Source organism: Pocillopora damicornis, chromosome 7 (genome assembly GCF_964200805.1).
Source record: "Pocillopora damicornis chromosome 7, jaPocDami1.2, whole genome shotgun sequence".
Taxonomy (NCBI): domain Eukaryota; kingdom Metazoa; phylum Cnidaria; class Anthozoa; order Scleractinia; family Pocilloporidae; genus Pocillopora; species Pocillopora damicornis.
In genome coordinates, this window is record NC_142676.1 from 4,409,224 (window position 1) to 4,422,500 (window position 13,277).

At 37.9% G+C, this 13,277-nt stretch overlaps 2 protein-coding genes across 7 annotated transcripts in view; both read left to right on the forward strand.

Moving 5' to 3' along the window:
- LOC149042147 (uncharacterized) overlaps nt 1–13,277 on the forward strand; it is a 40,352-nt gene that overhangs the window by 9,314 nt on the left and 17,761 nt on the right. The gene's annotated exons all lie outside the window — the stretch shown is intronic.
- LOC149042148 (putative skeletal organic matrix protein 5) lies at nt 736–9,728 on the forward strand. Of its 5 annotated transcripts, XM_089212190.1 has the most exons (14): nt 736–836; nt 2,376–2,678; nt 2,786–2,859; nt 3,257–3,361; nt 3,467–3,559; nt 3,901–3,993; nt 4,335–4,427; nt 5,245–5,337; nt 5,493–5,585; nt 5,716–5,778; nt 7,192–7,309; nt 8,248–8,290; nt 8,479–8,608; nt 9,068–9,728. In XM_089212190.1, exons 5-14 carry the CDS (start codon nt 3,488–3,490, stop codon nt 9,596–9,598), a joined length of 1,329 nt encoding a protein of 442 aa, XP_089068316.1. In that variant the 5' UTR covers nt 736–836; nt 2,376–2,678; nt 2,786–2,859; nt 3,257–3,361; nt 3,467–3,487; the 3' UTR covers nt 9,599–9,728. The 5 variants fall into 5 exon arrangements, with proteins under 5 accessions (XP_089068316.1, XP_089068317.1, XP_089068318.1 ...); XM_089212191.1 differs by lacking the exon at nt 4,335–4,427; XM_089212192.1 differs by lacking the exons at nt 736–836; nt 4,335–4,427 and having other exon boundaries at nt 2,273–2,678.

Genomic DNA, 13,277 nt, shown 5'->3' on the forward strand with positions numbered 1-13,277 from the left:
TCTTTGTCTTTCTTTTTCTTCTCTTTTCTTTCCTTTTTCCTTTTTTTTCCCTTTCAATCGACAATTTTTTTAAAGGATATGTTAGACTTGTTCAGATTAAAACGCACATGTGAGAACGTTTGACGACGTAGCTTTCATGTTCAATCGATAACAAGTCCAAAAGCAAGGGCGAGACGCTGAAAAACATCGAACTAAACCCAACAAATCAAAATGAATCCGAAGAAACCCAGTCAGATTCGTTCAACGATGGCCAGAGTCGAAGCTGATCCAGATCACAAGAATCGTTACGAATGTCGCACTGTAGTCCGCCATTTTTAAAACCGTGAGGGGCTTGGGGGAAGGTTTACGGATTTACACGACACCGTAACAGTGCCTAGGGCTTTCCAAGAAGGTAGGCACGGTAAGCAAAAAAGAGTGAAAAGCCTACGTTGAATAAACTGGATGTAAGCCAAGAATCTGGGCCGACTACATGAGATGGAAGCCAACTGGTCAACTTTTTTTTTAAAGATAATATGAAACGACAAATAACACGTTTGTAGCAGGTGAGGAAAGACTTCTTACCCAGTTTGGGTACTTAAAATATTTAACTGCAAACGGAGACGCGAATGTTTGTTTGAAACCTTGTTGTGCCCTTTTTATTTTCTTAAGGGCACAACTTCTTCATTACGGACATTCCAGTTATCAGGTGTCAAAACGTGACCCAAGCTTTTTCCCTTTTCCGCGAGGCTCGCGCTCGCTTTTCATAGGGTCACGTGACGTCAATCAGCCCAGCCAGTTATTGTTCTCAATCAGATTTTCTCTGTGCGTGGTGAAGCTGAGGAAGTGACTAAAGCGTGGTGAGTACATAAACATTAAGTTCTTCAAGTGACGAGAGTTATTAATGAATATTTGGCCAAAGAAACAATTAAGCACAGTATCAACATTAAGCTGACTAGTTGACATATAGTAAAACTACATCAGAAGCCGAAATTTTGTCTGTGTTGATATCCAGCAACTGAAAACTAATGATCATGAATTCGTGGATAGAAACACCGGCTGGCTCGATAAAATACTTAGTTGATGGGTACCTAGTATCCGCAGACGGATTATTTCTCAGAGTACGTTAAGAATTAGTAAAGAGGATGATTTAACGGTCGAAACATTAGACATATATCTGGACATAGAGGAGTCATATATGGCAATCAGAAGAGAGTTTTCAGTTTTGCAGTACCTCGTTCTTTTATGAAAATGGATTATTCTTGTTTCCAATCCTGCAACACACTGGTTTTCAGGAGTCCACGGTATCTGAGACATCGACGTCAACAAAGGGGAGGGAAAGGAAACGACCGGGTGCACTTCAACGAAAACTTAACGCGCGTAAAGGTTGAATAGAAAGACAATTCCTCAAATATTTTACGTCTGTAAACTTACTGTCGTGTGATAATTGCGTGACCCAATATTCAGACATTAGTTTAACACTTGTCAGTTCAAATCCCCTTACCCCCCTCCTTCGCATCATCCTCGATAATAAACCAGGCGATAACTTGGGGAAATTCGCCATGCACCACATCTTTCCCAGAGTCGGCTGTTTAGCCGTTGCTTTTTAAGGCTTGGAAAAATGAAATGGGGTTGTCACGCCCCTGAGTCATGAAAAGGGGAAAGATGTCGCTTTCACAGCGACTTTCTGCACGCATCAGAAAAGACTTCAGAAGCTTTGTTTTAAATTGATGGTACTGTCCCTCTACCAATCTCTAGCTTTTGGCCAGAGTAGTGTGCGATTATCAAAAATGGGTTCGTTGGCGAAGTAAAGGTAGAGGGTGAAAACGTTATTAGTACACATCAGAAATCCCAAGTAGGCTGTCATTAAATTACCGCGCTTCCTTTTGTAAATATTAAATGTCGTAATTCAATAGCGTTCTATGCCTGTGTCAGTCTTCACTAGGACAATAACAAATTGAAACTTGAAACTATATCGAAAATGGAAACACAAATGGAACAGCTACCGTGAGAATGAAGAGCCTAAAGTGTACGAGTAAACAAATGCTTTTTTTTGTTTTCATGTATTTACGTCTTTGTGCTTTCAATAACACTTTTTGGCTGATGTGTAGCCCTCACTCGAAATATATGAGAGGAACCTGTCTTTCTCACTTAAGAACGTATTCTTATTACCGGTATTTAGCCACTATTTGCGTCACCCAGAGTATTAGAGCAGCTAACCTACGTGTTGAATGATATCATGAGTTAATGAAGTTCTCTTTGACCAGCAGATATTTCTAATCTTATTTTACCCTAGTCTGGTCAAAACAGCAACACGTCAACACCTCAACACGTCAGTGTTAGTCGGGTACACATCAGATGATTAATTTTAAATAATAACTGATTGAAACACTCCACAGAACGTTTTCCAGAATGCACAGGAGATTTGCTCAAGCATTAAGAAGTTTAGCCTTCAAAGAAGGAGAGTTGCCTTCAGACAAGCCCATACTTTTGCAATCAGCTGAGGAACATGCGGAGGACCAGAATCACACCGAGACGGAAGATGACTCATGGATCTTGCAAGAAGATCTAGAACGCATAAAACCATCGTCTATTGTGGTTGGCCGTTGCCACGTGTTTAATTTTGTTCCTTGTCCTCCTTGTGAGTCTGCTGGTATTGTCTAGGAAAATTGGTCATGGATGTAAATGCTCGGAACAAAATGGTTTGTTTTTTGAAAATCACCCGCAATTTCTTGATATCTTCCATTTAAGGCCTTCCTACAAAGCTTGACTTTATGTGTTTTATTTGCTTTAACTCTTTCTACTTCAGGGCCTCAACACCTTGAAAGTCAAACACCCGAGAAGAAATTTGAAAGGAAAAATACGACAAGCAATTCTGAATTGGTAAGGGCTTAATAGCATGGATGGGGAGGGGAGAGTTCGCCACGAAGTGGCTCATACTGCTGCTGTACCTAATTTCTTCTCTGTCAGTGGGCTCATATGTACGAGGCAAGAAGGACTGGTAAAGAGGTAGATGGAAATCGAGCACTGGAGGAGATTTATGCCATGTAGATTCTTCGGATTTACGAGTTACCGCAAAGAAAGAAAAAGAAGAAAAACTCCTCCAAAGGGGAGATCGAGAGCCATCCTCTTCCCTTAGATACACCGCTGGAACTAGCTAAGCAAAATATTGGTCTGCAATAAGAGACCGGTACAGTTAATGTTTATCTGGATGAACCACACAGTATCTGTTATGCATGCAATAAGCTTCTGTCATTCTAATTGGATTTCTTAATTTCAGCTCAAGTACCTCCAGTTTTTGAATGAGACATTGAAGTCCACATTGAATAAAAGAAACGATGACCTTGCTGAGCTAAAAAGCACTGTAAAAAGGGTAACGCTATCTGTAAGTTTTTACCTTGTTTCCTAAGAAATGAGTCATTTCTTTTAATCGACGGTATAACTGGTAACAAACGTCAGTTACTTTTACTGATCGGAATTATCCCTCAAGGTTGAAAACCTTCACTCTGCTATGAAGGATGTGAGGGCCGCAGTGAATGGAACAAAGAACGACCTTGCCAAACTGAAGAGAACTGTAACAACGGTAAAGATTTTAATGTTTTTGCTCAATAAATTCTAGAAATTTCCCTTGACAATGATCCTTTTAACTCAGAAAATGATTAAATGCCATTTCCGAGGTAATCTTTTCATTCAAAATTCACTCCATCTACCATTAAAATTATTTCCCAACGTGAAAAAAGACCTTAACTGCCTCATCTCAAAACATCGTTTCTTCACATGTTGATCTTGTGTAATGGAAATCTTTGGAAACATCCGTTTCATTCATGTCAGTCTGTTTCCTAAGAAATGAGTCATTTCTTTTAATCGACGGTTTATCTGGTAACAAACGTCAGTTACTTTTACTGATCGGAATTATCCCTCAAGGTTGAAAACCTTCACTCTACTATGAAGGATGTGAGGGCCGCAGTGAATGGAACAAAGAACGACCTTGCCAAACTGAAGAGAACTGTAACAACGGTAAAGGTTTTAATGTTTTTGCTCAATAAATTCTAGAAATGTTCCTTGACAATGATCATTTTAACTCAGAAAATGATTAAATGCCATTTCCGAGGTAATGTTTTCATTCAAAATTCACTCCATCTACCATTAAAATTATTTCCCAACGTGAAAAAAGACCTTAACTACCTCATCTTAAAACATCGTCTCTTCACATGTTGATCTTGTGTAACGGAAATCTTTGGCAACATCCGTTTCATTCATGTCAGTCTGTTTCCTAAGAAATGAGTCATTTCTTTGAATCGACGGTATATCTGGTAATAAACGTCAGTTACTTTTACTGATCGGAATTATCCCTCAAGGTTGAAAACCTTCACTCTACTATGAAGGATGTGAGGGCGGCAGTGAATGGAACAAAGAACGACCTTGCCAAACTGAAGAGAACTGTAACAACGGTAAAGATTTTAATGTTTTTGCTCAATAGATTCTAGAAATCTCCCTTAATAATAATCATTTTTAACTCAGAAAATGATTAAATGCCATTTCCGAGATACTGTTTTCATCCAAAATTCACTCCATCTACCATTATAAATTATTTCCCAACTTGAAAAAAGACTCTCACTGCCTCATCACTACACATGTAGATCTTGTTTAACGGAAATCTTTGGCAACATCCGTTTCATTCCTGTCAGTTTTAAATTTTCTTTGCTCTTCATGGATTGCATAGCATACACATCTAAAGACAAATTCAAAAAGATTTCATGCAATATTTAATTAAAAGGAAAATATATTTTGTAACGTTTTGCTGATGACACTGAAGTATGTTCATCATGTATGATTCGTGTTAACTGTAGCAGCATTTCAGGCGGCTTGTAAGTATGATGAATCCCAAGGGGCTATAGATGATGTAACGCTCGCTGTATCCTGCATCAATAAACGAGATGCCCGGTCCGGATGCTGTGTTCGTGTTTATTAAGATTAGTTTAAAAATATTTATAGTCGTTTCAGGGTGATTAGAGTATAAATGATTCCCCTGAAATATGCTTTTCATATAATGTTTCAAAGTAAAAACTACTTATGGAAATGTTACCAATTACTTTTTACCGTCTCAACCAAGTAAAAGGAAATTTAGAAATCAAGAACAAAGATTCGTGCCTTAAAACAGAGTAACCAAAAAAAAAAACAACAGTGAAGTGAACTGCGTTTGGCTTCATAGGGGCAAGGGCAAGGTATTAGGAAAACAGAAAGACTAATCATTTATTTGCTATGCAGCTGGAACTCTTCAATTCGTCCTTAAATCAGGTGAACTTTAAGTTGACCCGAACAAGCAATGATATCTCCAAACTTTACAGCACTGTGACAAAGGTAAAAGTTTACTCGATTGTTGCAAATGTGAAACAATATCAGTGCAAGATTATTGGTGCCTTGAAAAGTTGTGAACATTGTTTCAGCTCCACAGGAACGAACACATTTCTGAAGGGTCAGAGTATGCTATTAAAACTCTGTTATCTTGTTTACAGCTGGAAAATTACAACTCATCCCTTAACGAGGTGAAGTCCAAGTTAGATAGATCACGAATTGATCTATCAGAGCTTAACAGCACCGTAACCAAGGTAAAATTGAGTTCACACACATATGAAGACTTCGTATGACTAGACAAGTTCATCGTAAGTACGTTCCTGTTCAAATGCTGTGAATACAATTATCACTTAACGTGGAAATCTTTATTCGTCCTCTAACCAGGTAAAGTCTACATTAGACAGAAGAAGTAAGGATGTAACAGACCTGAAAAGTACTGTGACGAAGGTAAACATTTATGTAATGGTTGTGCCTGCCCATAGCTAGAAATTAGAATTTTATTTGCCCGTTTGGTCTGCTTGCAGTACTTTGGTAATGCTCTGGCAGATTAAGTTATTTAAGTTTGTTTTTAAATCCTAAATTTATAGCGATTGTAAAAGTTAGCGTTTCTATCTACTTTTCTCGCCTTGTGTTTTTGGTTTTTATCGTTTATAATTGTCCACTATTTGGACATTAGTCATTTTGTGAATTTGAATTTTGTATTTAGTAATTCTCAGTTTTTCCCTCTGCATTCACTTGCGCACAAATTGACGTACATACTAAAAAACATTTCGTTTCGTCTGATCACCAGAATACATCCTACTAATCCGACATTTTGCGCTCACGATCTTTTTGATACTTATATCTCCTGGCAAGTTAAGCAACATTTTCCTTTAAATATAAGTTAATAAAGGTTCCATTTTAATTTTGGATACCGCTCTTCCTGCTTTAGGTGAAGTCTAATACCCCATTCACACCAGCAAAACATGTTTTATTAAACTGGTTTTCATTGAATGAAAATTATAAACAGAGAACTGAAAAACTTGATTTTCCATTGGATTCAAGTACTTGCTAACTTGCATTTCCAATGTGCTACATTCAAGTCAAAAATATTCGGCTAAATAGTTTCTATGAAGAAAAAAAAATTAAACTGTGTTTAACAAAACAACTTTTAAACATGTTTAAGCTTTGGTGTGAATGGGGCATAAGTCAGATAGAACCAGCGATGATGTCTCGGTACTCAACTGTACAGTGACAAAGGTGAACATCGTCATCGAATAAGATCATCAGTGACACGCTTGGATGCTCCTGGTGTGCCACTCCTTTTTCTTACTATATCTTTACATTATATGTTATGTATTACTGAACACATGTACGACTACAGTGAGCCTATTTGTTAAAAATTAGCAAGGATGTTATCGAGCCACCGATAATGTGGCATCCATAGGGTTAATCGTTAGCCGTAAAACGGCCAAAAAATTCAGCTGTTGCTGACAGCAAAATTTTTTTTAATCTTTTTGTACTTTCCGGAGCAGCATTTAAAATCAACTTTTTAATTAATGTCACTACCATTCGACTCCACGTTTTCCTTCCATAGAAAGTCATAAAGATTAAAAATAAAAGTCTCAAGCTGGTTTTTTCCGCTGTCTTTAATTCTTTTCGAAGGAAATAATCGAAGAACAAATAGCAACGTAAATGGGGGCTATTGCGTGATAACTCTCCCGCGATTTTCTACCACGTGACGCAAGGTAACCAATAAAGTCGCGCGAAAATTTCTGGGTGTGTTATCATGTTTTTTAACATTATAACCTATATTAAAATATGAATAAAAAATGTAATCATTATGATGGGGATCCTATTATATGTTTTTTTTTCCTTCAGCTGGACAAAGCTATTCAAAGTAACTTAAGCGAGTCTTGCCAGAATGTGACCTGGAACTCAGCGTTCGAGGACTGCAAATTAAAATGCTGCTGTTCAGCCAATTCTTGCGAAGAAACTCGTAAGTATTCTTGAGATTCACAACTGGTCTTTAATATCATTATATCAAGGAGTGTGCATGTACAGCGATGCTCAAAAAATGTTTTTACTTTGCAAGTGAGATGTTTAGCTAGTAGGGACTGGTCGTATTTATCTCCTGTAGGGTAAAAAAGAAAGGGGGTGAGAGGATTTTGGTTGTGAAACCATAAAATTTACCTGATCCGTATGAGGTAAAGTCTGTAGCCTATTTGCTCACCCATTCGGAGCTTATTCCGGTTTTCATGTAACATGAAGCGACTAGGAGTATTACCACTCTCCCCTGGATGGGATACCAGTCTATGGCAAGGTTACTTCCCCCCGTACCAATAATAATCCCGGGTCAAGAGTGGCACTGAGAGAGTTGTGTCTTGCCCATGAACACAAGATAACCCGCCACTACATCTCAGGCCACTGCAATCCCCCCCCTCCCCCCTTCCTGCTTAGGCTCTGTAATATTCTTGTTATGATCCTCTCCCCCTCCATCGTTGGAAGTTGATTTGCAGTCAATTTTCTATAGCCCCCTTTATACTCTGTTGGCGACGACTGATTCCCCCCCCCCCACCTCCGTTACCCCTTGAAAACAATTTGATGCCCCCAAATTCCCCCCCCCTCCCCCCACAGGCGATCAATAACGACTGGTGCCCTCCCTGTTGATGTTTGAATTGAATTTTGCCTTTTTTTTCCTTTGTATATGTTTTATTGTAAGTTTGAGGACAAAAGCTTTCTTGAGAGATTAACTAATTTTTTAGTACGATAGTGTATTATCATTGCTCCCACACTTAAGTCACTTTCGGTATGGATCACGAGTTTTTCGCTGCTAGTCTTCTTCAGCGTAGTCTGGCAAGAAACCTCTCTTGGGTCAAATGGGAGGGAAGTTGAACAATCTAGTTCTTACTCTCTGGTTTCTTTTTCAAATTCAAGCCCCAGCCGCTGAAAGTTGTAAGGAGCTATACAACACAACTGGGTAAGTTCTTTCCATCCAGCAGAACGCATTTTAAAATAAATTAAAAATTAGAGAATGTGTTTTGCTGGTATCCCAAGCTGCCTTGGGTTCGACTATCGCTGCAGGTTATAGAGAATCGATACTTTACATGAACCTCTTCTTTCAAGAATTGATTATATTTGTTGTTTGTTATTTTCCTCACTTTTCAGATCTGATGTCAACAAGGCTTACTCTCTGAAGCTGGGGAAAAAGACCCTTCCAGTTTACTGTCACATGACAACACTTGATGGATGTGGGGGTGGTGGTTGGACCCTGGTGATGAAGATGGATGGTTCAAAGGTAAACATGAAACGATGCTCATAAAAATGCTCGAAAAGACAGTTTCCTCTCTTCTTTAAATTATTAAAATGGTTCATAAAAATTCTTCTTCAAAAGTGTTCATTCGAATTTCGCAGATCTTAATCTACCATTTTTGCAAAAAAAAGTCAAAAGATTTTTAAATCAATTGAGTTCACGTGTTCTATTCCTGTTCAACATAGACCGAAAAGTAGTGATTGTACTTTAAAAGATATAAATCACAGGCTTCAATGAAACAAAAACTTGTACAGTAGACTCAAGATAATTACAACCTCCAAGTGGAATTAGAGAGGTTCGGGTTGAGGGCCGAGATTTTGGAGGTAGTAACTGGGATTAAAACGGGAAAGGTGTTTACTGTGTTTCTATTCATGCATTTGAATTTCATTGTGGTACAAAGATGTTGAACAGAAATAATACGATTTGATTTGTTTTATTAATTAGGACACCTTTCATTACAATAAGTTAATTTGGACCAACACGCTAGGATACAACCCTTCTGCTGGCTCGATTGGGTTTGACGGGAATGAGACAATGTTACCAACATACTGGGAAACGAAATTCAGCAGGATCTGTCTCGGTATGAAAAGCGGCAAAAAAGTCAACTTCATCGCCATCAACAGGCCAGCTTCCTCCCTGTACTCTCTGATCGCTGATGGGAAATACCGCCCAACCTCACTGGGCAGAGACAAATGGAAGTCATTGCTTCCTTCAAATGCGTCACTACAATCACACTGCAACCGGGAAGGATTTAACGCATTGTGTGCAGGTTCTGGCGCCATACAACCCAGGGCTCGAATCGGTATCCTTGCTAACGAACAGTATCACTGCAACAGCTGTGATTCCAGGATCGGTTTTGGTACTGGAGGTCATCCTGACTACTCGAACTCGTGTGGAAATGTGGCAGTACACCAATGGGGAGCCGATAATGGGGATAAAAACATCAAAACTATGGGCTACATTCTTGTTCAATAATGAAGAAGTAATAGCCCCTATTTGATTCCAGAAGGAGTGAACAGTTTTTTTTTATCAAAAGCAAAGCATAAGAGAGACTGTGATTCTCAAGTAATGTCTAAGGATAAATTAACGAGCATATGTTTTGTCTCGAATGGATGTTTTTTGTCGCGCGGAAAACAAAACGTTTCCAGAGTCAAAGCCATTAACGGCGTGGAATTTTGACCTTTATCAGGAGCCCAGCACCTGCCTTTATAGAATTGTCTGGTCCGATTTTGTGATGCTCATGAAATAAATATCAAGTGAAGATTTTCATTATGCAGTACGTAAGCTGTAAATATTGGTGGGCACTATTTGAGAAACATCACCAGTAATAACTGGAATATAATGTCGATCCACCTTTGTAATTTTCAAACTCCTCTAATTTCAAAATACTTGTATGTCGTCTCTTTCCTTTCTACAAAATGCCTATTTGAAAATAGCAAGGTTGTGTGTTTGTGCGTTTTTCCCGTGGAACGTCTCTCAAGCTAAATCAGATATTGCCTACATTCTTCCAGTAATAGCGAAAAAAACCTGCAAAATTATATTCCAACGACTTCGGAATACTCCTCAATGCTCCTAAAAAGTTCCTATCAGCGACATAACAAAAATTATCAAACCACAAAGTGGCAAGATAACTGTTATTGTATTCATATTGCTGTGTTTAGTTGAATAGTTGGTCAGTAGTTTCAAATATGAGTTGTTCCCTCGGCGGTCCGCTAACTACGGCTCTCCGGTTGTTGTGTTTTTAGATCGTGGGCATCCACAATGCAGGAATTTCTATTCCGCTGTCCCTGTTGATGTATAACATTCTTAAAATTACCACAGTTTGTGTCTTCATGGTCAATTAAACCCTTAACTCCCAAGATCTGATTGTTAGTTCTACCCTCTAGCTGCTACTTGTTTCTTTGTAAATTAGTTACGAGAATTTAATGTTAGATCAAGAAAAAAATTTTACCTGATAAGTTTGCAGGACATAAGTTACATATTAATCACTTGTACTAGTTAAAGCGCTTAGCTACTGAAGGAAAATTCATTCAAATTTCAGTTTTAAATAGCATGTGACTTATGATCAGTCACTCAATTTTGAGACCTCTCCAAGCACTTTATTCATTTTGAAAACTTTTTGAAGTCTTAAATAAGTCCTAAAGAATCCATGACTTTTTACAACATGAAATTCTTTAGATTAGTTTTCGAACATGAGAAGGATTTTTGACTATGTCAGTTTCTAGCTGGGTTATTATAATAATGAGTCTGAATTGATCTGCTGACATGCCATTGTGGTAACAAAATTTAATGGAGGGGATATTCCCTTCAGTAGCATCATTGCGAACATAGGGAATCTATATTTCATATTTAGCGCTTCTAATCTGAAAAAAGTGTATTTTAGATCACAACAACAGGATTAACAGAAATTTTTCCTAAAACGATAAGAAAATAAAACAGAAGGGGAAAAACTGTGAAGTAATAATAATAATTAAAACAGTTTATTAAACTCTCTTGCAGTAACTTACTGAATTAACGAGTTATAATACAATGAAAACTTACTAAGAACAAGCATGTACATTTCTGTATATGTTAAGTACAAATTATACACACCACACTAGAACATGCATCACATTTGTTAAAAATACTTAAAAATACTTAAAAGTGAAAAAGTCTTCGGTGCGCTTCGTTCAACAGGTAGTGACGTTCCTGTAAAAGTACTGCTGATCTGATTTGTGTCTTAGGGTGTAGGTGTAGGTATTGTTAGGCGTATTGGTAGAAGAGGATGAAGAGGGTGGTTTAAGTCCTTCATTTTGTACATATAATCTTTACATATATTATCACTTCTATACGCAAAAGTCTTCATCCGTGCTAACTCGAGGGCATCTGAGTAGCTATCAGCAGACGGGAAAATTATCTTTAGAGCGCTTCTCTGTAAAAATCAAACATATCGCGGCAAGGGTGGAAAATTCGATTTCTTTCTTATTGTAATGTTAGATAGGCTGGGCTATAACTCAAATCACTGAATACTTTTTTTGGCAAAATATCTTTTTATTTCATAGAAAAATACGAATAACGAAATTCCGTTAAAATCGTCATTTTTAGCAGCAAATTATTGCACGAGTTTGAGGCTTCGCGTGCAAAAACGAATCACTATCTCAGTCTTTAAAACACTAAAATCTTCTTTTTCGCTCTCATAAGACCTCACAAAATGATTTTTGTAAACATTGTGCTCTTCTTTGCGCTTAAAATAATTTAATTTCGAAAGTATGCATTTCTCTTCAGTAAAAGTACTTCGTGAATAAAATTAATTTTCACCATGTGCTAAACCTTCAAATGGATTAAGCTTTTGGTGGTTGAATTTCGAAAAGATGTTCTCAACATAACTGTAAAAATTTGTTTGGGCAAATGTTTGAGAGCGATACAAAAGCTTTTCAAAGTCTATTAAAATGCAGTTATTTGACCTTTTGCGGTGAACATTCCAGTCGCGAGTCACACATATTTTAATATGTTTCAACCCATATGAGGCCGAAAAATGTACATAGAAAGATATTTCCAAATGCTCTAACCTCATTTGTCGCAGAAGACCAATCCAGAGACCATTTTAGTGTGATTCTCTTGTCGTTCGTCGTATTTAGGTCTGTATAAATGATAACGTCCGATGAAACCACCAACCCTGTCGAACACCATCTTGTTGTCAACGGTTCAGTTGACTGCGAGTATTGCTCAGTTTACAATGCACTAAAAGATTACATCTGACAGTATAATTCAGTGCTAAACTGAATTGACTACAAACATGTACGTCCTTTGAGTATTTGGCTTGTCACGTAATACCGGTGACAAAGGAACTTTAGGGGGTAGGTGAAGGGCAAAACTCCAGAATTGAACTCTTGAAACCTACAAAATATTTTATTTTGTAAACATTTTTATAATAGTGTCATCGTTGTCTGGTGACAAAAAGTAAAATACATTTATTTATTGCAGGGAATTATTCTTGTTTTTTTGGCGCTCTGTGCCTGTCGTACTTATTAGGGGTGTTTTTCTTTCCAATAAAATTGCAAGAAATACCCTAATAGCATGAAAGAGAACCTTTTGTACATCTTTACAACACCATGCTACAAAACGCAGTGGTGGGAATGTGTGGCTTATGTGAGGCTGGGGTGTTCCGTGGCCAATGGGTGGGGCTTGCACAAGGGAGCGGTACTATTAACCATTGTTAACAGACCCAACTACCGTTTAAAACCTTAAACTACAGAGGGGCCGACAAATGTGCGCTCGGCACAAAATAAGATCGATCTCATCTTCAGGACCGGTAAATTTGAAAGCCGACTCGTGACTTGCGATATTCTTAGTGCATGAAAGTAAAGGAACAATTTCCGTTTCACGCATTCGATCTCTAGTGTTGTAACCACAAACTCCGCCAATAAGCGACTTGAACGAACAACAACCTTCCATTTTTTATGTAACAAAGTTGACCGTGTAAGTTAGTGTATTTGTGAAAAACAGTCCGAAACCCCGCCTCTAAGCGAACAATAGGCTTCGTGTAATTACCATAAACCAGATGTTGTTTACTTAGGCTTACTATTTTTAGCAGGTGCCAAATTTAGCTTTGCAACGAGTATTAGCCAAAGGCCCGATCTCTGCGACTTACATGTAAGAGATTTCGATGTTCACA